Source organism: Dipodomys merriami, unplaced genomic scaffold (assembly GCF_024711535.1).
Source record: "Dipodomys merriami isolate MVZ:Mamm:240054 unplaced genomic scaffold, mDipMer1.0.p SCAF_19, whole genome shotgun sequence".
Classification (NCBI taxonomy): Eukaryota; Metazoa; Chordata; class Mammalia; order Rodentia; family Heteromyidae; genus Dipodomys; species Dipodomys merriami.
The window spans coordinates 7,622,264-7,647,801 of NW_027203270.1; the positions used below are offsets into that span (position 1 = coordinate 7,622,264).

Genomic DNA, 25,538 nt, shown 5'->3' on the forward strand with positions numbered 1-25,538 from the left:
AAATTAGATCCCTGAAAAGGTAATAAAATGTAAACATTAGATCCCTGGAAAAGTAACAAAAGGTAAACAAATTAATGTTGGTAACGTTCTTATCTACTTGAAAACCTAATTGAAGTTATTTTTGGGGGAATGAACAGGCCATTTGAAAATTTAGAACAAAAGATTTAGACCTCATTTTTAGACATAACTATTTTAATCTTTTGTTTTTACTACTGCCCCAAAGTTTACAGATCTCTTATCTTTCCCTCACTACCTTCATTTCTTGTTACTTGCATCCGTATTCTGGCCTCTTACGGCTACTTAATATTTCTTAACAAATGCTGGTTTGTGTGTTTTCTGTTTGCTTGTAAAGCATAGCAACTTGAAAAGGCATTATTCAAACCTGTGGGCTTGGGGTGGGGATTTGTTTTTCCTTAACAGGAGTTTGACAATTATGCAGAATGGGACTTGAGAGACATTGATTTTGTTGAAGATGACTCAGACATTTTACATGGTAACTTTTTATTTCATCAAATTATTGAGCTAAAGTATGTGATGATACCATGTTGGATGCTTGCAGTACAAAGAAGAATAAAATAGGTTTTCCCTACCCTAATGGAATATAGAACTTAGTGATTGGGCTGAAGTTATGTCTCAGTGGTGCAGTACTTGTCTACAGTGCTGGAGGTCCTAGATTCAATCCCTTGCACCACAAAAAAGAAAAAAAGAAAGATAGGAAGACAGAAAGAAAGAAAGAAAGGAAGGCAAGGAAAAGAAAGGAAAGGAAAAAATCTAGCAGTTATGTTACTGAACTTACCCTGTTAGGTTTTGGTCACACTGAGAAACAATTTGTGATGGTGGTCAGGATATAGACTATGTACCAATAGTTGGAAATATTCCATCCTTTGAACTGAATCATAATTCTTTTGACTGAAATAAGCCAACACTAAAGTAATTGGTTAAGTGGCCCTCACTTGGCCTAATTAGAAGGAAGAGAAATAGTGTAAAAACCTTGAGATTTCAGCAGTGTTTGTTATAATTTGTTACTTCAAATTTCTAGCAGGTAAAAAGTGGAAAAATTGTTCTTCAAAACTGATTTTGAGATAGGGTCTTCCTTCATAACCCATGCTGGTCTTGAAATCCTCCTCCTCCTAACCCAGCCTCCTGAATGCTATGATTATAGGCATGCCTCTTAGAACTTTGAATAGAATATTCAGCCCTTTTTTTTTTTTGGGTCCGGTTGTGGGGCCTGAACTCTGGTCCTGGGCTCTGTCCCTCAGTTCTTCAGCTCAAGGCTAGCACTCTACCACTTGAGCCATAGTGCCACTTCTGGCTTTTTTCTTTTTGCTTATGTGGTGCTGAGGAATCGAACCCAGGGCCTCATGCATGCAAAGCAAGCACTCTACCACTGAGCCACCTTCCCAGCCCGTGAATATTCAGCACTTCCGAATCTTTTTTTTTTTTTTTTTAGTACTGAGACGTGCCAAGCAGGCACTATTGGTGCTGTGCCATGCCTCTAGCATTTTTTTGCACTTGAAAAATTAGAAAAAAAAAAATTTTTTTTGTCAGTCATGGGACTTGAACTCTGGGCCTGAGCACTGTCCCTCAGCTTTTCAGCTCAAGGCTAGTGCTCTACCATTGGAGCTACAGCACCACTTCTGGTTTTCTGGTGGAGCACCACTTCTGGTTTTTCTGGTGGTTTATTGGAGATAAGAGTTTCACAGACTTTTCCTGCCTGGGCTGGCTTTGAACTGTGATCCTTAGATCTCAGACTCTTGAGTAGCTAGGATTATAGACAGGAGCCACCGGCACCTGGCTTGCACTTGAAATTTTTGAGATAGGTGCATGTCCTTCCCTGGCAAGCAGCTGGGTCTCAATCTATTTTAGACTTCCTGTTATAGCTAGAATAAAAAGCTCTGAGCAGTGGACTCAGTTCTTTGTTAAGAAGGGAAGATCTAATGAACTTTTTTACCCAGGTGATTTTGAACAAGGAATTCTCAGTCCTAAGTAGCTAGGGTACTAAGTAGTCACCAGTGCCTGACTTGAATATTAATCGTAAATGAACTCTCTTAAGGGTAACTCATTGTTAAGTCATACCCCCTCTCCCCCCATACATGCCGCAGTGTTGTTGAAAGTGGATAGTCAGGGCTGATGAGTAGCCTAATATTTGTGTGGTTCTGGGTTCAGTCCCTAGTGTGCATGCATGTGTGTACGCACATGCGTAAACACACATACACACACACACAGAACAAACAAAAAAACTTTCATTGAGCTCGTTATTCCCTCTCTTCAGATTTTTAGTGAACTGCATACTTAAAATAATTCTTCATCTTCTCTTTGAGTCCACAGTCAAATGTGGTACAATAGATCATTTATTGCTTTATTAGAATTATATGCTTTATTGGAATCTATATTCTTCAAAAGGCATTTTATTTAATTTTTTCTCCTAAATCTTCATCCCAGACAGGAATGACAAGAATACCTGTTGAGTTATAAATCAACCAGTTAACATAATTGTATTACCTGGTATTCTTTTTATAGAAGAGTTCCTGGATAGTTGTTGACCTGGGACCAAGAAAGGAGTCTTTAACTTGTTTTTAAAGTAACCTACAAACTTTATTTATTTATTTTTTTGTCGGTCGTGGGGCTTGAACTCTGGGCCTGGGCGCTGTCCCTCAGCTCTTCAGCTCAAGGCGAGCGCTCTACCACTTGAGCTACAGCGCCACTTCCGGTTTTCTGGTGGTTTATTGGAGATAGGAGTCTCACAGTCTCTCCTGCCCAGGCTGGCTTTGAACCGCGATCCTCAGATCTCAGCCTCCTGAGTAGCTAGGATTACAGGTGTGAGCCACCAGCGCCCGGCCCTACAAACTTTATTATGCTTAAACTTACTTTAGCTATGTCTTAGCTAAATATCATAAGGTTTTATTGTTTTTGTTTTTGCTTATGTAGTGCTGAGGAATCGAACCCAGGGCCTCATGCATGCAAGGCAAGCGCTCTACCACTGAGCCACCTTCCCAGCCCGAGTCTTTAACATTTTTACCTTGAGATTTTTCTACATATTTTTAAAGCATAATTTCTTCTTGCAAAATTTCATTCCTCTGCTTTTCTCCCACACAACTTTTGTAAAGTCAAAGTGACGCAGATTGAAATATAAAGAGGAAACCTTGAAAGCAAACTATTTTAGCATTCACTAGATCAATTGAGTTTGTTCAGTCTTCTGTGTCAATCTCTTCAAACTCTAGTGACTCATATTGTCTTTTCTCTCTTGTATTGTTCTCTTTAAGGTGATATACGGATTGCCATCCAGCAATGCCCTACAGAAACACCAGCTTTTGTTAAAATGATAGTGTTTCCTGGCTTGTATCTTTCTTACCAAAAGTTATATGCTAAATAAAAAGGGGCTTCATAAGTATCATCCTTTTAGATACTGTTAAAAATGACCAGGCTGGGAATGTGGCTTAGTGATAGAGTGTTTGCCTAGCTTGCATGAAGCCCTGGGTTCGATTCCTCAGTACCACATAAACCAAAAAGGCTAGAAGCAGCACTGTGGCTCAAGTGGTAGAGTGCTAGCCTGGAGCAAACAAACCTCAGGAACAGTGCCCAAGCCCTGGCGGGAGGAAAAAAAAAAGGCCAAACTTTGGAAAGTCAAAAGCTCTGATGTTAATAATGGCTCAACTGTGTAAGGGACTTCCTGAATCACTTCTCTAGGCTCTAATCCAAGATCTTCATTCTTATGTCTCAGCAATATTAAGAAAACTTGTAAAATGATTATTTAATTAATGTGTATGTGTGACCGTGTGTGTGTCTGTCTGTCTGTGTCCGTGTCCATGTGTCCATGTGTCTGCACGCACATGTGCACATGCTGCTACTGAGGCTTAAACTCAGGGCACTGTCCCTGAGCTTTTTTGCTCAAAACTAGCATGCTATTATTACTTGAGTCACAGTTCATTCCACTTCTAGCTTTTTGGTGGTTAATTGGAGATAAGAATCCCTCAGACTTTACTGCCTGGCTGGCTCAAAACCAGTGTGGGATCCTCAGATCTCAGCCTCCTGTGTAGCTAGAATTACATGTGTGAGAAGTGCCTGGCGATCACTATTTAGTTTTGCTCTTTATTCTCTGTAAAAGCAGGATTTGTAACTTGGTTTTTTGTTTTGTTTTTTTGTGCCTGTCCTGGGGCTTAAACTCAGAACCTGGGTACTCTCTCAAAGTTTTTTTGCTCAAGTCTAGTGTTCTACCACTTGAGCCACAGCTCCACTTCTGGCTTTTTTGTTAGTTTATTGGAGATAAGACTCTCATAGACTTTCTTGCCTGGGCTGGCTTCAAACCCTAGTACTCAGATCTTAGCCTCTTGTGTAGCTAAGAGCTAGTGAGTCACTCAGGCCCAGCAGTATTTGTAATTTCTTCAGATGCATTTGTAGTTCTTTCTATAAGTAAATGGAGACAAAACAATAATCACACCTGTCTGATTAGTAAGTTGTAGTTCAGTTTGCTCTTCAATCCTATAGTATACTAGATACCTACCTTTTCTTGCAGTTTCTATATAGAACCTTGTAAATCACTGATTTTCATTTGAACTAGAATTGAAGCATCAGATATTCTCATACATAAGTAACTTTTTAACACTAAACAATCATTTTCCCCAGCCTAAATATGTAGATTATCTAGGTGATAGGGTCAGAGTTATGTTTAGGATAGCTTGCTTGCCTTGTATGGGGTGAAGGCCCTGTGATTGATCCTCCCAGTACTCAAAATAAAACAACCCCCAAATTTCAAAACTGTTCCTAAAGCAGGATCTGAAGATATTTATATGGTGCTAGCGTGTTTTCACTGAGGATTGAACACAAGGCCTCTCATACATTAGGCAAACACTTTACAATTGAGCTACCACTCATCCTTAGGGTACTTTTGAGGAGATGATATTTTTAAGAGATTTACAAACACTGGAGGCCAAAAGAATGCTTTGTAGGTAGTGCCATGGAGATGCTTTATAGTTCTGAGCTTTTAAGAGTAGCTCCTGTGACAGCATGACAAATACCTGAGGCATACTGTCCTGAGTAGACTCTCAAAACACCCTGTGAATGGTTCTAGAAGTCCACGTAGACTCAAGTAAGAGGAGAGGGAGTTTTTAAGCATGCCTGGCACACAGAGAAAGGCAAAGATTTGGTGTAAATTAGGGCACTCATTCAATCTTAGGCTTGCTTCTGAGTCATTATCATCTTGGGCAAGTCCTTGGAATCTTGCTTGCTATTTCTTTGTATACCCTACCTGTAACGAATGGGTGATACTGATTAGTCAGAGTATAATTGTCTCCAATGAATGATGGTACACAATTCAGATTGGTGTTATTACCATTCCATACCATTATACTCTTATTACTGAACATTTATGACATTCTTTTAATATTTCTCACTTACAACTTCTAGAAGGAATTTAAGCTGATGCCATCAAGCCTTTTCTTTGCTTTACCCAAAGACTTAACATTGATTTATGGAATTTGTCTAATAAAACTGGCTTGCAATGTACAATATAGATGCCTTGGATACAATAAAGTGTAATAAGTTACATTCTAGTTATATATTTTTCAGAAAGGGCACTGCGAGTTATGCAGTAAAAACAAAACAAAACGAAAAACAGCAACAGTGAAGTTTTGGAATTGGAATTATTAAAGAAGCCTGAATAGCAACGTCTTTTATTTTATTAATATACAGAATTATTGGTTCTGAAAGAAAGATGTAGAAGACTCATAACTTGGAACTCTCCTGTATCATGGTATATATCAGGAGATCTCAGTGCAGATGTCCCTTTGGCTGATATCTCTTTTCCTGTCTCCTGTCAATTGCGAAAACCTCTTCTAAATTTGTGGGCTACTCTTTCTCTAAGTTTCTTGGGGGCCTATAATTCGAGATGCAGCATCCATCTAGTCATTGTTGTTCTATAATGGTACAAGCTAGAAGCATTATAAACTCCTGTGTGCTAAGTCTGTGTTTTCAGCACTTCTCAGCATTTTACTTTAGAATTATCTGTGTTTCCTTTGTTTGGGAAGCTAGTTTCAGCAAAGTTTCTCTGCTAGGTATGGATTCCTCTCCCCATTGTTATCTTCAGATAATATTAGCCTTTAAAATCTTTAACAGTAAATAGAGGTCCAGCTTGGTCTCTTGTGTGTTTACCTACTGACAGTGAACTTCATTTTATAGTGACAAAGCTGTTTTTTGCATAGGATGGCGTCTTTATAACCCAAGCTGGCCTCAAACTTTGTGATAATCCTACTTCAGCCTCTTAAGTTTTGTGATTCCAAGCATGTGCCACAACACCAAGTTCTTTGAATTGATTTAATCCTCAAAAACCTTATGAGTTGAATGTTATTACTTCCATTTTATAGATGAGGAATTGAAGCTTAAAAAGGCCAAATAACTTGCTTATAATATGTAGCCAGCAAGTGTCAGAGCAATCCCCAGAGTTCATGTTTTTAATACTGCATAATACTCATTCTTTATATCCTTGAATTTATTTTTCTTACTGTTTCTTTTCTGTGAAGCTTCATATTTGTTGTCTTCTATAGCTTCCCTACTTTTTTGCAATTCAGACATACTTTCTCATTGTACTTCAGAGAAATGTAAAATAAGTAATTTGCCCAAGGCTTCCTACTTGCTAACTTTAACCATTGGTCACATAGTCTTTTTTTCCTTCGTAGAATCATTGGTGTGCAGCTTAACCAAGCCAAAAGCTTAGCAGGGAAAATGTCTTAAAAGCCTTGCTTCTGAGGAATACCTGAGTCACAGGTTTGTGCTTGTGCTGTTGGAGTGAGGATTTCGATTGGCTTCCCTGAAGTTAAACTCTGAGTTGATTTTCTTGCCAAGCAAGCAGTAAGTGCCTTCTGTCAAGAAAACAGAAACATGTTGCAAGCTATTTTGAACAATGATAGAAATACATTGCAGTGGGAGGCGCTGCCTCTGTCTTCTGCCCACTTCTTGAAATATTTTAAGGCAGCAGTTTGGAAACTCTATCAGTCCTCAGTGTAATCACAGGGAGACTGTTCTTCCCTCGAAGCTAGGATTTCAGAGGCTTTGTGTCAGTGGATAAATGATGGGTGTTTTTGGTTGGTTCACATTTAATGATCTCTTGGTTCTTTGTTTGCTAGCTTGTACTGAAGCTTCCAGTCACTTGAAGTAGAATGTGAACTGATGGTTCTCATTCTTGCAGTGTCTGCTTTTCTCATTTCTATCCTACTTGCTGTATTGTGATCTTGCCTGGCTTAATCATGTAGTTGTAATCAGTTGTTGCTACTTGAGTGTACTTTATAGAGAAAATATATGAGAAAAATACCAGTTTTTCTTTAGGAGAATTCCAGACTTCCATTTGTTTCTTTCTTTTTTTGTTGTTTTTGTTTTTGTTTTTTGGTCGGTCATGGAGTTTGAACTCTGGGCTTGGGTGCTGTCCTTGCACTCTTCAGCTCAAGGCGAAAGCTCTGCCGCTTGAACCATAGCCCCACTTCTGGTTTTCTAGTGGTTTTATTGGAGATAAGAGTCTTATGGACTTTCCTGCCTGGGCTGGCTTTGAACCAGGATGCTCAAATCTCAGCCTCCTGAGTAGCTAGGATTACAGGTGTGAGCCACCTGCGCCCGGCTCTATTTTTTTTTTTTTTTAAGCTTAAACTGCTGAAATAATGAGTCAGTAGAACCACTGGCAGTTTGTTGATAATTTTGAAAATACAGTTTCTTCAGCTTTTTTTTTTCTGTCGTGGGCCTTGAAGTCTGGGCTTGAGCGCTGTCCCTCAGCTCTTCAGCTCAAGGCGAGCACTCTCCCACTTCAGCCACAGTGCCACTTGCGGTTTTCTGGTGGTTTATTGGAGATAAGAGTCTCATAGACTTTCCTGCCCAGGCTGGCTTTGAACCTCGATCCTCAGATCTCAGCCTCCTGAGTAGCTAGGATTAAAGGCATGAGCCACCAGCGCCCACAACTTTTTATTTTAAATTAAGTCATTCCCACACAAATTTCCAGAAACAAAATGATAAATTTAGTATCTGACAAAAATTACAGAAATATTTTGTCAGAATTAGTAATTTTCACTGGCTCTTCAAGGTATTTCTTTTCTATTGAATTTATCTTACTGGGTAGCTAAATGATCTAAGGCATAAAGAGCCTAACACATGAGAAATTTTCAGGGTATTTGTTATGATATATTTGTTTTGCTTCCTGCTTTGAACTGTTAGGAATTAGACTTTAAATTTTTTTCTTTTTCCTTTTTTCTTTGTGCTGGTCATAGGGCTTGAACTCAGAGCCTGGCTGCTGTCTCTGAACTTTGTTTTAGGAATTCACCACTTGAAATACAGCTCCATTTCTGGTTGTTGGGGTTTTTTTGGTGGTTAATTGGAGATAAGACTTTTACAGACTTTCCTGTCAGGGCTGGTTTAAAACTGCAATCCTCAGATCTCAGCCTCCTGCATAGCTAGGATTATAGGTATGAGACATTGGTGCCTGGCTGGTAGTTAATTTTCAAAAATATTTAGACTTCAGAAAACATTGCATTCTATCATCTCTACATGTAGATTATGCAGCTAAGATTTAGTATTTCAGTTGTTTTGCTTTGGTCTCAGATCAGAGTATTCCTGGATAACTCTCAGTGATTGAAGCTACATCTTTCATAGCCCAGCGTATAAGATTTTGATATTAAACCTTCTGATCTAACCATATCCTAAGAGTAGATAGCAGCAAAATACTCAGTAATGGTTAGTATGGAATATCTGGACTTGACAGTGCTTTGGGATTGTACATACCCCAACAACTTTAGTTTGCTGTCATTTACTGAAAAATAAAATTGGACTTCTTGTGATTGATTTTATTCTGTTATCTTACTTGATTGGTCACACGTTTTCCTCTCTCTAAAGTCTAGTTCTAGCAAAAGTGTGGGTTTCAAAGTGTTCCATGGAGGTACCCTCAAGGACTTGCTGGGCAAGGCAATTGAGGTTCTCGAGAAGGAGGTTCAGCTAGAGCAGATCTGACTTATTGTGCCAAATAATGTTTTGTTGGACAACAATGTTTAAATACTTACTGTAATAAAACATGACTCATTGCCCTCCCTCTCACCCCCGCCCTGGGCTAAACTCAAACGTGAATCTCCTATTCTTTGGATGAGTATGAAATTACATTGTGGTTTGAATTACCGCCATTCAAGAGGCTTTTGACTGTTTTGGAATGAAACTTACTATTTTAAAAGAAGTGATTCTCATATATAACCAAATTCTTTGCTACACAGGCTGATATGTTTTTAGAAATTATATGACCTACATTTTACTAATGTATTAATTTTTCAAATGATGCTGTAGATCTTCCTTTGAATAATGAAAACAAGTGAAAACCAACAAACTCTCAATTTGCACAGAGCTAAAGGAGACAAGGTATTAAGGTAGTCCCAGGATCTACTGCAATTGTTAAATGCTTACAGAATCCATAGACGAATGGTTTAATGTAACTGTGCTAAGCTGGGCTCCAATGGGTCACATCTATAATCCTAGCTTCTTAAGAGGCTGAGATCTGAGGATCGCCAACCTCAGCAGGAAAGTCCCAGAGAACTCTTATCTCCTACTAACTACCAGAAAACCTAAAGTGACACTGGCTCAAAGTGGTAGAGGGCTAGCCTTGAGCAAAAAACCTCAGGGGCAGCACCCAGACCCTGAGTTCAAGCCCCACAACTGGCAAACAAAAACAACATAATGCTAAATTATGCATTACTCATAGTTTCTTCTACAGTTATCAATAATTCATTACTTAATCCTAGAGATCTTCTAATTATAAGCAGCCATAAGGATCTTTGTTTCTGATATTTTTGACTTTGACTTCCTTTTTTTTCTTCTATTTTTTTTTTCCTAAACACATTTCATTTTCAGTGAAGCCAGATTTAGGATATAGTACTTATAAGAGAAAGTAAATCCACTAACAATAAACATGTTGAACAGTTTCACTGTTTTTTCCTACTCACAGCTCTGGAATCAAGATTCCTGATATTTACTTAGCAGCTGTATAATCTTGAGTTGGTTTTGTGTGCCTAGTGTATAAGACCTATGAGAAAGGGGTAGGAAGCAATACTGGAAAGATAGAATCAAGGCAATAAAATGCCTCTATGATCTGTAAGAGTTTGAACTCCTGTAAGTAGATGGAAAGTTGCTGAAGAGTTATAAGTATCAAAATTATTCAGTCAGATTGTGTTGTAAGCTAAGCACTGGTGGCTCACACCTGTAATCCTAGCTACTCAGGAGGCTGAGATCTGAGGATCACGGTTCAAAGCCAACCTGGGTAGGAAAGTCTGTGAGACTCTTATCTCCAATCAACTACTCAGAAAACCAGAAGTGGCGCTGTGGCTCGAGTGGTAGAGTGCTTGCCTTGACCTGAAGAGCTGAGAGACAGTGCCCAGGCCCAGAATTCAAGCCCCATTAACAACCAAAAAAAAAAGATTGTGTTGTGTTGTAAAATACTAGTCTGGTACCATTTGGAGGGGTGACTTGGAGTCCATTTGGCAGAAATGGAGTCAGTAAATGTAATGATGGTCCTCTTCCTAGATTGATTCAAGCTGTTGAGAGAGACAAGATATGTGGGCTAAGGAATGGGACTAGAGATAAAAGATGAATTTGAGAGTGTTCAGCCTTTACTCTCTGTAGTAAAATATATAACAAGTCAAGAAAGGTATGTAGTATAAGGTGGGAGTAGGTAAAGCTACTAGATAGGGACAGGAGGGAAAAATCCAGATTGATTTCTGCTTTGGACTCGTTTAACTATGATGCTGTTAACCAAGGTAAAAGTTATAGAGGATAGGAAAAGAAGTAGGATATAAATTTGCAATAGAAGGCTCTGTGAATAAAGATATCCAGTAGGACCTGGAGCTTACACTAGATATCTCAGTTTAAGATTATGTAGTTTGATGGTAGTTGGAACCCTAGAGATGGATGTGTTTATAGGATTAAGGTGAGGAATGAAAAGAGAAATATAGTTGGAGCTTTAAGAATTCTGAAGTTGAGGCCGGGCACTGGTGGCTCATGCCTGTAACCCTAGCTACTCAGGAGACTGAGATCTGAGAATCCAGGTTCAAAGCCAGCCCAGGCAGGAAAGTCTGTGAGATTCTTATCCAGTAAACCACCAGAAAACTGGAAGTGGCGCTGTAGAACAAGTGTTAGAACACTTACCTTGAGCTGAAGAGCTGAGGGACAGTGCCCAAGCCCAGAGTTCAAGCCCCACGACTGACCAAAAAAAAAAAAAAAAAAAAGCCTGAAGTTGAATAAAAGAATAGCAAGAAAAGCTAATCTAAGAACTACTGTATTGATTAAAACTTTTCCTATCTATGGCTTCTCTTCTTATTTTACAAGAGAAAACAAGGAAAGAGCATGGCTTTTACATAGGCATCTTAACTCTTATTACAGAATATAAAATTCTGCACTCTAAACATGAAAACATTACTGTAAAAAATAGTTTCTGGTGCATGTTAATCTTGTTCTGACACCATCTCTTGAGATTGAGATTACTTCTATAGAGTCATAGCAATATTTGTTTTTGAGTTCAGAGTGTAATTCAGTGGAGGAGCACTTGTCTAACATGCTTGAAGCCTTGAGTTCCATCTCCAACATCAATAAAAGAAAAACTATTTTGTATCTACTCTTACTAGATAGGATTTCTAGCCCATGTATTAAAAGTTCCAGCCTTCACCCTATGTAGTAAAATATATAACAAGTCAAGAAAGGTATGTAGTATAAAGTGGAAGTTGTAGTCTACAAAGTAATGACATACATACAGAGAGGAGAAATATACAGAGGTAAAGAAATCACTGGTGGCTCATATCTTTAATCCTCAACTACTTAAGGAGTCTGAGATCTTAAGGATCACAGATTAAGGCCAGACCAAACAGAAAAGTTTGCTAGATTCCATCTCCAAGTAACTCTCAGAAAACAAGGTTAGAGATGTGACTCAAATGGTAGAATTCCAGTCTAGTAAATGAAAAGCCCTGAGTTCAAACCCTAGTATTAAAAAGACAAGACAAAAAACAATATGCTAGGATATTTTCATGTTCCATTAGAAGCAGTATTTCCTAGATTGGCAAATGTGGAATTGGAGCAGATATCAATTTGAGATTTGGAGTTTGGGTAATGGATTTTTGAAATATTTCTATTATTTTAATTTATTTCTATAAATGAATGTATTTATAGCTCTGAAGATGGCTGTGGTAGATATCTATCATTCCAGGCTAAAGGAAAGACAAAGACGAAAGAAGTAAGTACAGAAAACCATCCTGCCTTCTTTGAGGTTTGGACAGTTGCACTGATTGTACATAGTCAGTCCATAACAACACTAAGTTATGCTTTTGTTATGCTCTTATTCTGATATATGTATTTTTTAATTTATTATTATTTTTTAATGGTGGTCTTGGGGCTTAAACTCAGGGTCTGGGTGCTGTCCTTACGCTTTTTTGTGCAAGACTAGCACTCTACCACTTGAGCCACAGCTCCAATTATAGTTAATTTTAAGGACTCTCACAGACCCTGCCTGGGCTAGATATGAGATCCTCAGATCTGAGTTTCCTAAGTGGCTAGGATTGCAGGAGTAAGCCACTGGAGCCCAGCTTTTTAAAATATATATATATATATTTAAGAAGATTTGATCCAAAAAGATTTTTAAGTGTTCAGAGTAAGTTTCGTGGACTCTGGTTATTCATTCCCTTTGCAGCAGATCTTGTCTACAACTGAGCTACACTTGAGGACTAAAGGTAAAGTTCAGTGGTAGAACAAACCCTAAGTAATTGATTTCATTCATTCAACCAGAACCTAAAAAGAAAATAAAAACACGTATCTTTATTTATATGTATGGATGGATGGGTAGAGGGGTAGATGGATGGATACCTATTATACATACATACATATATATATATATATATATATATACACACACACACACACACACACACACACACACACACATATATATATACACACACATATTCAGATTTAGAAATTATAAACCTTAGTCCTGTATTGGGTCACAGAAACTTTTAATCGGTCAGAGAGAGTATGCAGAAGGTATGAATATATAGGCATGTAAATATAAGTGTAAGCATGTGTGTTATTGTGCTGTTACTAACTATAGACAGAGTGGTATCAGCAATAAAAAGCAAAGGGAGTTGGGAGACACTCTTGAGGGGCTGAGTGTGATCTAAAGTAAAATTCTTGCAAGTTGGAAGTTTCCATGAAGTGTTGCAGAAGCTTTGTTAGTCGTGAACACTTCTGGTATAAATCATAGGCTCCAGACATACGACCCTGAGTGGTTTAAATTTTGCTTTGCTTAAAATACACAGAGCCAGGTGCCGGTGGCTCACTCCTGTAATCCTAGCTACTCAGGAGGCTAAGATCTGAGGATCACAGTTCAAAGCCACCCTGGGTTTCTTGAGACTCTTATCTCCAATAAACTACTAGAAAACCAGAAGTGGTGCTGTGGCTCAAGCAGTAGAGCACTCGCCTTGAGCTGAAGAGCTCAGGGAAAGCACCCAGGCCCAGAGTTCAAGCCCCATGACCGACAAAAAAAAAAAATTAGAGCTGACACTGATCACTCACACCTGTAATCCTCGCTACTCAGGAGGCTCAGATCTGAGGATCAGGGTTTGAAGTCATCCCAGGCAGGAAAGTCTGTGAAATATTCACCTCCAACTAACTATACCAAAAAGGCTAAAGCTGGAAATAAAGGTGTGGCTCAAGTAGAATGTTAGTCTTGATTTAAAAAGAAGCTCCAGGACTGGCACCCCCCTCCTACCCCCGCCCCAAAAAAGAAACAAAAAACATAATAGACCCAAGAGTCTTATAGAATCCAACTGTTGAAGTTGCTATTAGGACTTCTCTTTTATGAGGCCCTTCCATTAATTATGCACACTATATATTTATTTCAAATAGTTTCAAAGTGTTATTTGAATACACAATTGTAAATGTTGAATGTGTGATAGTGCCTTTTTATAGTTTCCCTTCAGTGGCTGTTCTCCACTACAATTTCATCAAACTTAATAGATTAAACTTACGTTGTGGACACAGATGTCCTTCTGTTTTGTCTTAAGTAACAGACATATATTTTTGTGAATGGTAATTGATTTCATTCATTCACCCAGCTGCTGTGCTTACGATGAAAACTGGGATGCTTGAGAGGCTAAAATTGTGGTAGTGATTTACTGACCTGCAAAGTTGGTGAGGAGTGACTTTATTGTTTTTAGGATGGTTAATAAAAGCTGCACTAAAATATTACTTTTAATTCTAGAATTATAAGAGATCATGGATTAATCAACCTTAGGAAGTTTCAGTGTAAGTATAAACTTTTTTTTTTTTTTTTTTTTTTTTTTTTTTTTTTTGTCGGTCGTGGGGCTTGAACTCTGGGCCTGAGCTCTGTCCCTCAGCTCTTCAGCTCAAGGCGAGCGCTCTACCACTTGAGCTACAGCGCCACTTCCGGTTTTCTGGTGGTTTATTGGAGATAGGAGTCTCACGGTCTCTCCTGCCCGGGCTGGCTTTGAACCGCGATCCTCAGATCTCAGCCTCCTGAGTAGCTAGGATTACAGGCGTGAGCCACCAGCGCCCGGCTAAGTATAAACTTTTTTAATCTAACTTCTTTTAATATTATTAAGTAGTTTTAAATAAATTATTTATGGCAATGGTTTTTAATCCAAGTTGCCTTACCTAAGAAGATTTTTTAAAATTCTAATATGGGACTAGATATGTCACTCAACAGAATAGTGTTTTTGAGACCTGGAGTTCAATCCCTGGTGTACACACACACACACACACACACACACACACACACACACACACACACACACACACGAACGAATGACAAGGAACTAACAACAAACGAGTGGAGAACAATTCTATATTGAAAGTAAAGAACTATTAATTTAGCCAGGCACCGGTGGCTCACGCCTGTAATCCTAGCTACACAGGAGGCAGGAAAGTCCATGAGACTCTTATCTCCAATAAACTACTAGTAAACCAGAAGTGGCACTGTGACTCAAGCAGTAGAGTGCTCGCCTTGAGCTGAAGACCACAGGGACAGCGCCCAAGCCCAGAGTTCAAGCCTCACGACTGACAAAATAATAAAAAATAAAAAGAATTATTAATTTGTAGTCATTCATATTTGTGTAAAATGTTTTAATTAGTAATTAGAGCATAATTAGAATACAACATAACCTTGATCCCTCAGGTTATAAAAATATAAACAACAAATTAATACCTTTATTTTACATAGTAGTCAACAGACAAAAATGATACTGTGGTTTGATGATGATAATAAACGTGATTTTTTTTTTTTGGTCAGTCGTGGGGCCTAAACTCTGGGCCTGGGCGCTGTCCCTCAGCTCTTCTGCTCAAGGCTAGCGCTCTACCACTTGAGCCACAGCTCCACTGCTAGCTTTTTCTGTTTATATGCTCCTGAAGAATCGAACCCAGCACCTCATGTGAGGCAAGCACTGTACCACTGAGCCACCTTCCCAGCCCCATAAATGTGATTTTTTTTAATGAACTGCTAACTTTGACTCTACTGTTTTAAATAATTGAGATAACTAAGCTGGGCAGGTAAAAATCTCCTTTTTCTACATTGTAGATTCTTGAGCATTTTTTTTTTTTGTTGGTCGTGGGGCTTGAACTCTGGGCCTGGGTGTTGTCCCTTAGCTCTTCAGCTCAAGGCAAGCACTCTACCACTTGAGCTACAGTGCCACTTCTGGTTTTCTGGTGGTTTTATTGGAGATAGGAGTCTCACGGTCTCTCCTGCCCGGGCTGGCTTTGAACAGCGATCCTCAGATCTCAGCCTCCTGAGTAGCTAGGATTACAGGCGTGAGCCACCAGCGCCTGGCTTTTGAGCATTTTTAAAGTAATATAAAATGTTTATAGTAATTGTATCATAATGCTTTTTGTTTTTGTAAAATTACTTCATGATTATTATTTTTGTTTTGGAATTTTAAATTGTAAAGGTGATGTACAAAGAGTAACATAAGTAAGGTATGAGTACATTTCTTTTCAAAGAATGTTACTCCCTCATTTTCTCCCTTCATAATTATTTTAGAACAAATCTCCATAGATAAAATCTTTCATGAGCCTGGTGTCAATGGCTCACACTTGTAATTCTAGCAACTCAGATCTGAGTTTGAAGTCAGGTAGGCAGGCAGGCAAGTCTGTGAGACTCTTATCTCCAATGAAGTACCAAAAAAGCTGAAGTGGAGCAAATGGCTCAAGTAATAGAGTGCTATCCTTGAGCAGTAGAAGCTTAGGGACAGTGCCCATACCCCGAGTAGTCTGAGTTCAAGCTCCAGAACTGACACACACATACACAAAAAATCTTTTATGAGCATCTCTTTGGTGAATACTGTGGCACTACAGAGTTTAGGTCATCTAGCCAGGCATATTAAGTGTCTTTATAATTTAAACAAATGCCTCTATAGTTTTTAAAAACATGGTTATGATCATATTACACTTTATACCCTTTATTTTCTGTCCCTTTGCACATTTGTCAAGTTATTGTAGTGTTTTAAGGCTATCACTTTTTTTTTTTTTTTTGGCTGTGGGGCTTGAACTCTCAGCCTGGGTGCTGTCCTTGAGCTCTTCAGCTCAAGGCCAGCGCTCTACCACTTGAACCACAGCGCCACTTCTGGTTTTCTGAGTCTTTTATTGGAGATAAAAGACTTTTCTGCCTGGGCTGGCTTTGAACCTCAATCCTCAGATCTCAGCCTCCTGAGTAGCTAGGATTACAGGCGTGAGCCACCGGCGCCCGGTCCCTTCACTTTTTTCTTTCTTTCTTTTTTTTTTTTGGATCCGGTCTTGGGGCCTGAACTCTGGGCCTGGGTGCTGTCCCTCAGCTCTTCAGCTCAAGGCTAGCGCTCTACCACTTGAGTCATAGCGCCACTTCTGGCTTTTTTTCTTTTTGCTTATGGGGTGCTAAGGAATCAAACCCAGGGCCTTGAGCATGCAAGGCAAGTGCTCTACCACTGAGCCACCTTCCTAGTCCCCCCCCCCCCCCCTTTGCTTTTTTTCTTAAGGCTACTGCTCTACCATTTCAGCCACACTTCCGCTTCCTTATTAAAACTTCTTTTTGTGTATGTATGAATCCTGGGGTTTGAACTTAGGGTGTAGGTGCTGTTCCCTTAGCTTTTTTGCTCAAGGCTAGCACTCTACACTTAAGCCACAGCTCTACTTTTAGCTTTTTTGTGATTAGTTGGAGATAAGAGTCTCACAGACTTTCCTGCCCTGGCTGACTTTGAACTGTGATCCTCAGCTCTCATCCTCCTGGGTAGCTAGAATTAACAGGTGTGAGTCACCAGTGCCCAGCTTAATTTTGAGATAGGATCTCAACTTTTTCCTAGGCTGGCCTGGTCTATAGTCTTCCTGGTTAGGTTTTTCACTATAGCTGGGATGATAGATGTATGCCACCATGCCTAGCATTTTCCATTGAGATAGTGTTTTTTGAAGTAGTTTTTGTTATTAACAACAGTCCTGGAACTGTGATCCTCCTGATCTCTCCACTTTCTGCATAGGCAAGGTGACTGGCATACACCACCATCAAGTAGCTACTGGGACCAGGCTTTCATATACTTTATATACATAGTAATTGGGCATATTTGGTAAATGAAACAATCAATGGGTTTCTTAATCTGTGGTTTTTTCATAAGGTTTGACCATTACTTAGAGTAACTCAAGAACTCTTACATTAATTCTATTTTAATCAATAAACAGTGAGTTTGGCCTTATTATGTTACTAGCTATAAATTCTCTTAAGTACACAGTTAATGAGAAGCTCTGTTTCCAAGATTTAGCAGTAGCACGTGCAATGTGGCTTCAGAGATATTCATTGCCATCCTATTAGATGTATACAGGATGTTAATATGATAGAATTTTTTTCATAACAGATTTTAAACTTTTACTTCAGAATCTTCTGTTCTGAGGGTTTGATTGTTTTGTTTTGTAGCAAACCTGTATCCTTAGTCCAAAAGGAGACAGAAGTAACCTAGATACTACTGATATCTTATTGAAATCATCAAGAAGCAGCTAAACAGCTCTTGGAAATCTCAAACTTAGGGTTACTTTGTCAGTTTTATTCCCGATCTTTCTTTGCAGATGTGTTTTGATTAGAGCTTTGGTCAGTAGTGATCTGCAGAGTTGCTGGCTCTGACCAAGTTCATATGTGAACATCTACTTACATGATACTTGTCAATGTAATTTTATTAGTAAGTTAAGTTTTAGTATTTTGGTTTAAAGAAAAGTGAAGTTGCACTCATGAACACTAAAATATATACTTTATCTAAGCCTGTGTAGAGAGATTTCAGAAGAGGCAGAGACTATACACTTTTTTCCAAGCTGATAGATCCATCCACATGAATTCTTGTGTCTGCACCTTGCTTGTTTGCCTACAGGAATTAATACCAGAAATTCTAGCCATTGTTCCTAACAATTCAGGATCTGCCTTTGCTTCTCTTTTCCATTGCCATAGCAAAAAGTATAATGCATCTTGGAGAGTGTCCCCCCTCAATTTTCTTGCTTTAAAAAAAAATGGAACTGGGAATGTGGCTTAGTGTTAGAGTGCTTGCTCAACATGCATGAAACCCTGGGTTCCATTCCTCAGTACCACATAAACAGAAAAGCCAGAAGTGGCACTGTGGCAGAAGTGGTAGAGTACTATCCTTGAGCAAAATAAGCTCAGGGACAGGCCCTTTTGTCCTAGGACTAGCGGGGGGGGGGGGGGGGGGGGGAGGGGTGCAGTAAACCTAGAGATCCTTACATTCTTCATGATATGGTTTGAACGTTCTTTTCTCTGTAGTAATGGAACGTCGGTATCCCAAGGAGGTCCAAGATCTTTATGAAACAATGAGACGTTTTGCAAGGATTGTGGGACCAGTGGAACATGATAAGTTCATTGAAAGCCATGCTCGTAAGTGGATTTTAAATCTCATTGAACAGGTGTTTGTTTATATGTTTGCTTTTGCTTATATAAATAAGAGAGGTAAAAGTATAATTTATGTATAGTAAACAAATAAGTTATGGATATTTCTGTATTGGCATGAGATAAATTTAGTGTAGTGCTGTAAAGGTAGGAGGAGAGAGGTTAATAGACTTCGTGATGCTGGGCACCAGTGATTTACACCTTTAACCCTAACAACTCAAGAGGATGAGATCTGAGGATCACCATTCAAAGTCAGTCCAGGCAGAGAAGTGTATGAGACCCTTACCTCCAACTAACTACAAAAAATAAAAACAAATTGAGCTGTAGCTCACATGGTAAAGTGCTAGCTAGCTCAGGGATAGCACTGAGGGGGAGAAAAAAATATATATACACATATACATATATGTGCATATATATACACAAACACATATATGGGTATATAATTTGTATCATATTAAAACTTATTTTAGGCTTGGTGCCAGTGACTCACACCTGTAATCCTAACTACTCAGGAGTCTGAGATCTGAGGATCATGGCTCAAAGCCAGCCCAGGCAGGAAAGTCTGTGAGATTCTTATCTCCAATTAACCACCAGAAAACCGGAAGTGGCGCTTTGGCTTAAAGTGGTAGAGCGCTCACCTTGAGCTGAAGAGCTCAGGGACAATGCCCAAGCCCAGAGTTCAAGCCCCACAACTGACAATAATATATATACATATATTTACTTATGTACTTATACATACTAGCATATTAGGCTTGAACTAAAGGCCTTACACTTACTAGGCAGGTATTCTACACCTTCAGTCACATACTCGCACCCATTTTTGCTTTAGTTTTCAGGAAGGGTCTCAAGTTTTTGCTTGGGTTTGGCTTCAGACCATTATCCTCCTATGAATAGCTGAGGTCACAGGCATGAACCATTATACCTGCTTATTGGAGATGAATTCTCTATAACTTTTTACCCAGGTTGGCCTAAAACTGCAATCCTCCTACACTCCTCCTCCCAAGTAGCTGAGATTATGTACTATGATTCACTGCCTAGTGACATCATATTGTTATATACATATACATAAATATTTTAGTATTGAAACTAGTTTTTAAAATGGTGAGAGAGTTAGATGATTCGTGGAAATAGTGCTTCCACTATTCTCTTGACTTTTCTGGTTTTTCTAAGAGTTATAATTTGATTTTTTTTCCTGGTCCTGGGGCTTGAACTTAGGGACTGGGCACTCTTTTTCAGCCTCTTTGTGCTGAGGCTAGCGCTCTACCACTTGAGCCACAGCGCCACTTCCGGCTTTTTCTGTTTATGTGGTGCTGAGGAATCGAACCCAGGGCCTCATGCATGCATGAGCCACCTTCCCACCTTGTTCTTTAACAAGATTCTTAACCAGTCCTCATCATGTAGCTATCCTTACATGGCATCACAGGTATTATCTGAGCCAGGTAGAATGTCCTCAGGAAACACCTTGTTTGGTTGGCATTTTTTGTGAGGTTTATACTGAATGACTAGTTCTTTATTTCCTGTCCCAGGTTATGTTACATGTGGTTTATGTGTCCCTTCATAAACTACACCCTATAGATTGTCTAGGCTTTTCCTTCGTCTTCTGTTTCAAAAAGCACCCAAATTTGAATAGTCTCTCACATAATGACCCAAGCAGGGGAACCTGATCTGTGTGCGCTGAGGAGACAGAAGTCTTTGGTTCGTGGAAAATATAATACTCTTTTTGTCTCTAGAGGAGAGAAGTTATAAAGAAATGACTGGGGTTTGAACACAAAGCTTTTGTCCTTCCCTTGCATTGGGGTCACAAGTAATACTAGAGACATTCCATATGTAGAAGTTGGTTGTGTGAGTAGAAATTTTAACAGAAAGGAAAACTTAGTTATTTAAAAATGATTTCATGGAATGAGTGAGAGTACCAGGTACCAAGTTTGGGTCCCATTTTGGACCAAAAAAAAAGGAAAGAAAAATGGTTTCATTAATCTTGTAGTAAAAATGAATTCAGCCAGTTTACTTAAGTTTTCTTTCTTTTTTTTGGGGGGGGTGGGGGTCCGGTCGTGAACTCTGGGCCTGTGTGCTGTCCCTCAGCTCTTCAGCTCAAGGCTAGTGCTCTACCACTTGAGCCACAGCGCCACTTCCGGCTTTTTTCACTTTGCTTATGTGGTCTTGAGGAATCGAACCCAGGGCCTCAGGCATGCAAGGCAAGCGCTCTACCACTGAGCCACCTTCCCAGCCCCTTTACTTAAGTTTTCTAGGGAACAGTTCCATCTGTTGCATCTGGAGACAACATCTGAAAGACAGCTGGAATAGGGTTTTCTCGGCTCTGGGGTAAAATTGCTAATGAGAATGTTACCAGTAAAAAGGATTTCCTTGATGAAATTGTCCAGCCTTTTTTTTTTTTTTTTTTGTCGGTTCTGGGGCTTGAACTCTGGGCCTGGGCGCTGTCCCTTAGCTCTTCAGCTCAAGGCGAGTGCTCTACCACTTGAGCTACAGCGCCACTTCCGGTTTTCTGGTGGTTTATTGGAGATAGGAGTCTCACAGTCTCTCCTGCCCGGGCTGGCTTTGAACCGTGATCCTCAGATCTCAGCCTCCTGAGTAGCTAGGATTATAGGCGTGAGCCACCAGCGCCCGGCTTTGTCCAGCCTTTTGATGTAAGACATAATTACTGAAAATGCAAAAGGACTCACTGATGTTGATTTTGTTTCTCCTATTTCTTTCCCTTGTTCTTTTGGGGAAACAGTGGAATTTGAACTCCGAAGGGAAATCAAGAGGCTCCAGGAATATAGGATAGCAGGCATCACCAATTTTTGTAGTAAGTATGTTTTACCTATATACTGTCTTCCAAACACATAGAATCTCTGAGGTCTTTTGAATTTTTTAAAACAAGGTTTTCTTTTTCAAAATGAGTTTTGAATTATTTTAGTTGTTTCAGCTATTTAATCATTATAAATACATTATATAGATTATCTGAGGTAGAATAAAAGTCATGACACATACACAAAAGAGAGATGTTGCTCTAGATTGTAAAGTCTACTATGGTTTTAGCCTCTACCTTCTTAAATTTAGTTAGGCATAACCTGATTGTTTTTATTTATCAGGCTTCTACTGGCTCTAGGTTATTGATCTCATCTACTTAGGTACTGGTAATAATTATGTTAATAGTAGCTAACATCTACAGTTCTTTATCATGTATGAGGCCCTATGGGATAACTGAATGTCAGTGAATTCCCCTGGTGAACTTGTAAAGTGTTGTTACTTCTATTTAATGAAGAAAATCAGGCTTAAAGGGACTAAAAGAGCTAGTTCGTAGTAGAGACAGGTCAAAAGGAAAAGCAGTATACTACTGTAGTTGTGACTAGATGGTAGAATGCTTGTTTAGTATAGAAGTTCTGGGTTCATTCTCAGCCATTAAAAAGCAAACAGCCAGCCATGCACCGGCTGAGATCTGATGATCGAGGTTTGAAGCCAGCCCAAGCAGCCTAAGACTCATCTCCAACAAACTACTCAAAAAAGCCAGAAGTGTCACTGGCTCAAGTGTTAGAGCACTAGCCTTGAGCACAAAGAGGCTCAGGGACAGCACCCAGGCTCTGAGTTCAGGCCCCTGGATGGGCAAAACAGCAACAAAAGCAAACAGCCTGGCACCAGTGGCTAACACCTATAAACCTAGCTACTCAGGAGGCTTAGTTTGAAGTCAGCCTAGAACAAGAAAATCTGTGTGACTCCTAGCTCCAAAAAAAAGCCAGAAGTAGAGCTCTGGCTCAAGTGGTAGAGCTCTATCCTTGAGTGAAACAGTTCAGGGATAGGCCTTAGGCCCTGAGTTCAAGCCCCACAACTGGTGTGCGCCCGTGTACACACACACACACACATGAGCAGACAACACACACACATATACGAGCAGACAACTTAGGTTTCCATTCTAGCTTCTGTTTTGATTCTGTTCACGGTTCAGTTTCCAAGTCTCATCGAGTTAGAATGAAAGCCACTGATTTGGTATTTTGGAATCAGTATAACCTTGTTAGCATGTAGAAGATACCATGAAACTCTTCTGGTTAGCAGGTTGAATGTACAGACTCAGATACCCAGTTTTGGCTTTCTGATAATTGATTGCTCTTCTTCTGGAGGAGTAATGCTTAACAAAGAGGATGGTTTTTGTTTGTTTTGTTTTGTTTTTTGAGGGAGGAAACAAAAGTTGCCAATCTATTTGTCTATGCTATGCATTAGTATTTTCATTAAAGGCTAGCAGATCTTAGTCTCCCGATTATAGGCATGAGTCATTAGCTAATCCATTTAAATGTCCAACTTCTTAACAATAGATAAGTAATAAAAGTATTTAGAGTCAAATTGATTTCACACTCAGGGAAATATGCTTGTCTGTGGTTTTACAAAGGAAAAAACAATCCTGCTGGTTATCTAGGAGGGTCTTCACTTCGAACTTTTTTTTTTTTTTTTTGGTCAGTTGTAGGTCTTGAACTCTGGGCCTGGGCGCTGTCTCTACCTTCTTCAGCTCAAGGCTAGCGTTCTACCATTTGAGCCACAGCACCACTTCTGGTTTTCTGGTGGTTTATTGGGGATAAGAGTCACAGACTTTCCTGCCTGGGCTGGCTTTGAATCATGATCCTCAGATTTCAGCCTTTGAGTAGCTAGAGTTAGGATTAGCCGTGAGCCACCATAGCCCAGCTCACTTCTAACTTCTGTTGCATTCTCCCTGTTGTCAATTGTTTTCCTTCCAGGTGCCAGGACATATGATCACCTAAAGAAGACGAGGGAGGAAGAGCGCCTTAAACGCACCATGCTCTCCGAAGTTCTCCAGTATATCCAGGACAGTAGTGCATGCCAACAGTGGCTCCGCCGGCAAGCTGACATGTGCGCATTTAGCCTAGGGTGAAGGGGGCTGTGACCTTCACGAGGGTTTTGGGACATTTCTATGGGTACACTCGTATACTAATTGGGTACCTACATGAATCCAGAAAGATTTTACCAGTCAGTTTCAGAAACAGGATAGTACTGACATTTTTATGAAACAATTGAAAACCAGTGGCTCATGCCTATAGTCATAGCTGCTCAAAAGGCTGAGATCTGAAGATTGTGGTTCTAAGCCATCCCTGGCCAAAAAAAAAAAAATCCCTGAGACTCTTCTCTCTAACCAGTAAAAAGCTGGTATGGCTTGAGTGGTAGAGTGCCAGCCTTGAGTCAAGAAGCTAAGGATGAATGGGAAGCCCTAAGTTCAAGCCCTACTACCTTTACAATCCTACTTCTCTACTTTGATCTTACTTAAAAAAAATAAAAATACTGACTATCCCAAACCTCCCATCCATGTTTTCTCTCTCTCCCTCCTTAACTACTGGTATGATTTAAAAAAAATTTTTTTTGGTGGTACTTGGGTTTGCACTGGGACTCATACCCACTAGGCTGGTATTCTACCACTAGAGCCATGTCTCCAGCCCCTTTTGCATTATTTTCCAGGTAAGGCCTCACCTTATATCTTCAGCCAGCCTGTTCTGCCATCCTCCTACTTGTGCTTCCCTGCTTCACTAGAATGACATTTACATGCCACTTTGCCCAGCTATTGGTTGAGCTGGAGTCCTGTTGCCTGAGCTGTCCCCAAATGTCAATCCTCTCAATCTTTGCTTAGTTAGGATTACAGGCTTGAGCCACCACACCCAACTCAACTAGCAGGAGTTTCATTGAAAATCAGATTCCTTGGGCTAGGAAAGTGGCTCAGTGGTAGAGTCCCTGCCTTGCATGCATGAGGTCCTGGGTTTGATTCCTCAGCTCCACATAAGCAGAAAAAGCTGGAAGTGGCGCTGTGGTTCAAGTGGTAGAGTGCTAGGCTTGAGCTGAATTGCTGAGGGACAGCACGCAGGCCCAGAGTTCAGGTTCCACAACCAACCAAAAAGAAAAAAAGAAAATCAAATTCCTGAGCCTGGCGCCAGTGGCTCACACCTGTAATCCTTAGCTACTCAGGAGGTTGAGATCTGAGGATCTGAGGATAGCCATTCAAAGCCAGACCAGGCAGGAAAAGTCTGTGATGCTCTTATCTCTAATAAACCACTCAGAAAATGGGAAGTGGCCCTGTGGCTCAAGGATAGAGCTCTAGCCTTGAGCTGAAGAGCTGAGGGACAGCCCCAAGACCGACCAAAAAAAAGAAAATCAAATTCCTGTTTCTTCTTCATGAATTGAAAAGGGTATCCCATGTTAAAAGCAGTTCTTAACAAAACTAAGCAATTTTTTCCCCCTCAGAACAACTTTTTCTTGATCTATACAATGAGACATCCTGTTACTCATACAGTTTAATCCTAGCTACTTAGGTAACAGATCAGAAGAACTGAAAATTGAGGCAAACTTGAGCATACGCATGAGAATTTTTCTCAACCAGTGACTGGATGCGGTGGCATGTGGCATGCTATCTGTGGGAGGGTATGATCTGAGGATTGTGGTTTCTCTAGCCCAGGGAAGAAAAGTCTGAGACTCTATCTGTGGAAGAAGCTAGGTATAGTGATGTGTACCTGTTATCCTAAGTATGGGAAAGTAAAAAATCATATCATAGTATAAGCATACTCAGGCAGGATGTAGACCCTATTTCAAAAACAACCAATGCAAAAAAGGGTTAGAAGTGCAGTTCAATGATAGA

At 39.8% G+C, this 25,538-nt stretch overlaps 1 protein-coding gene across 6 annotated transcripts in view; it reads left to right on the forward strand.

The window, feature by feature from the left end:
• Tada2a (transcriptional adaptor 2A) overlaps positions 1-25,538 on the forward strand; it is a 64,831-nt gene that overhangs the window by 32,129 nt on the left and 7,164 nt on the right. For 5 of the 6 annotated variants that reach the window (XM_070027139.1, XM_070027140.1, XM_070027141.1 and 2 more), the window contains 6 exons: positions 421-493; positions 12,169-12,232; positions 14,255-14,298; positions 18,791-18,901; positions 21,648-21,719; positions 23,638-23,770. In XM_070027139.1, the coding sequence (XP_069883240.1) occupies positions 421-493; positions 12,169-12,232; positions 14,255-14,298; positions 18,791-18,901; positions 21,648-21,719; positions 23,638-23,770 (497 nt within the window). The remainder of the gene's footprint in view (positions 1-420; positions 494-12,168; positions 12,233-14,254; positions 14,299-18,790; positions 18,902-21,647; positions 21,720-23,637; positions 23,771-25,538) is intronic. The other variant, XM_070027142.1, reaches the window with a different exon arrangement.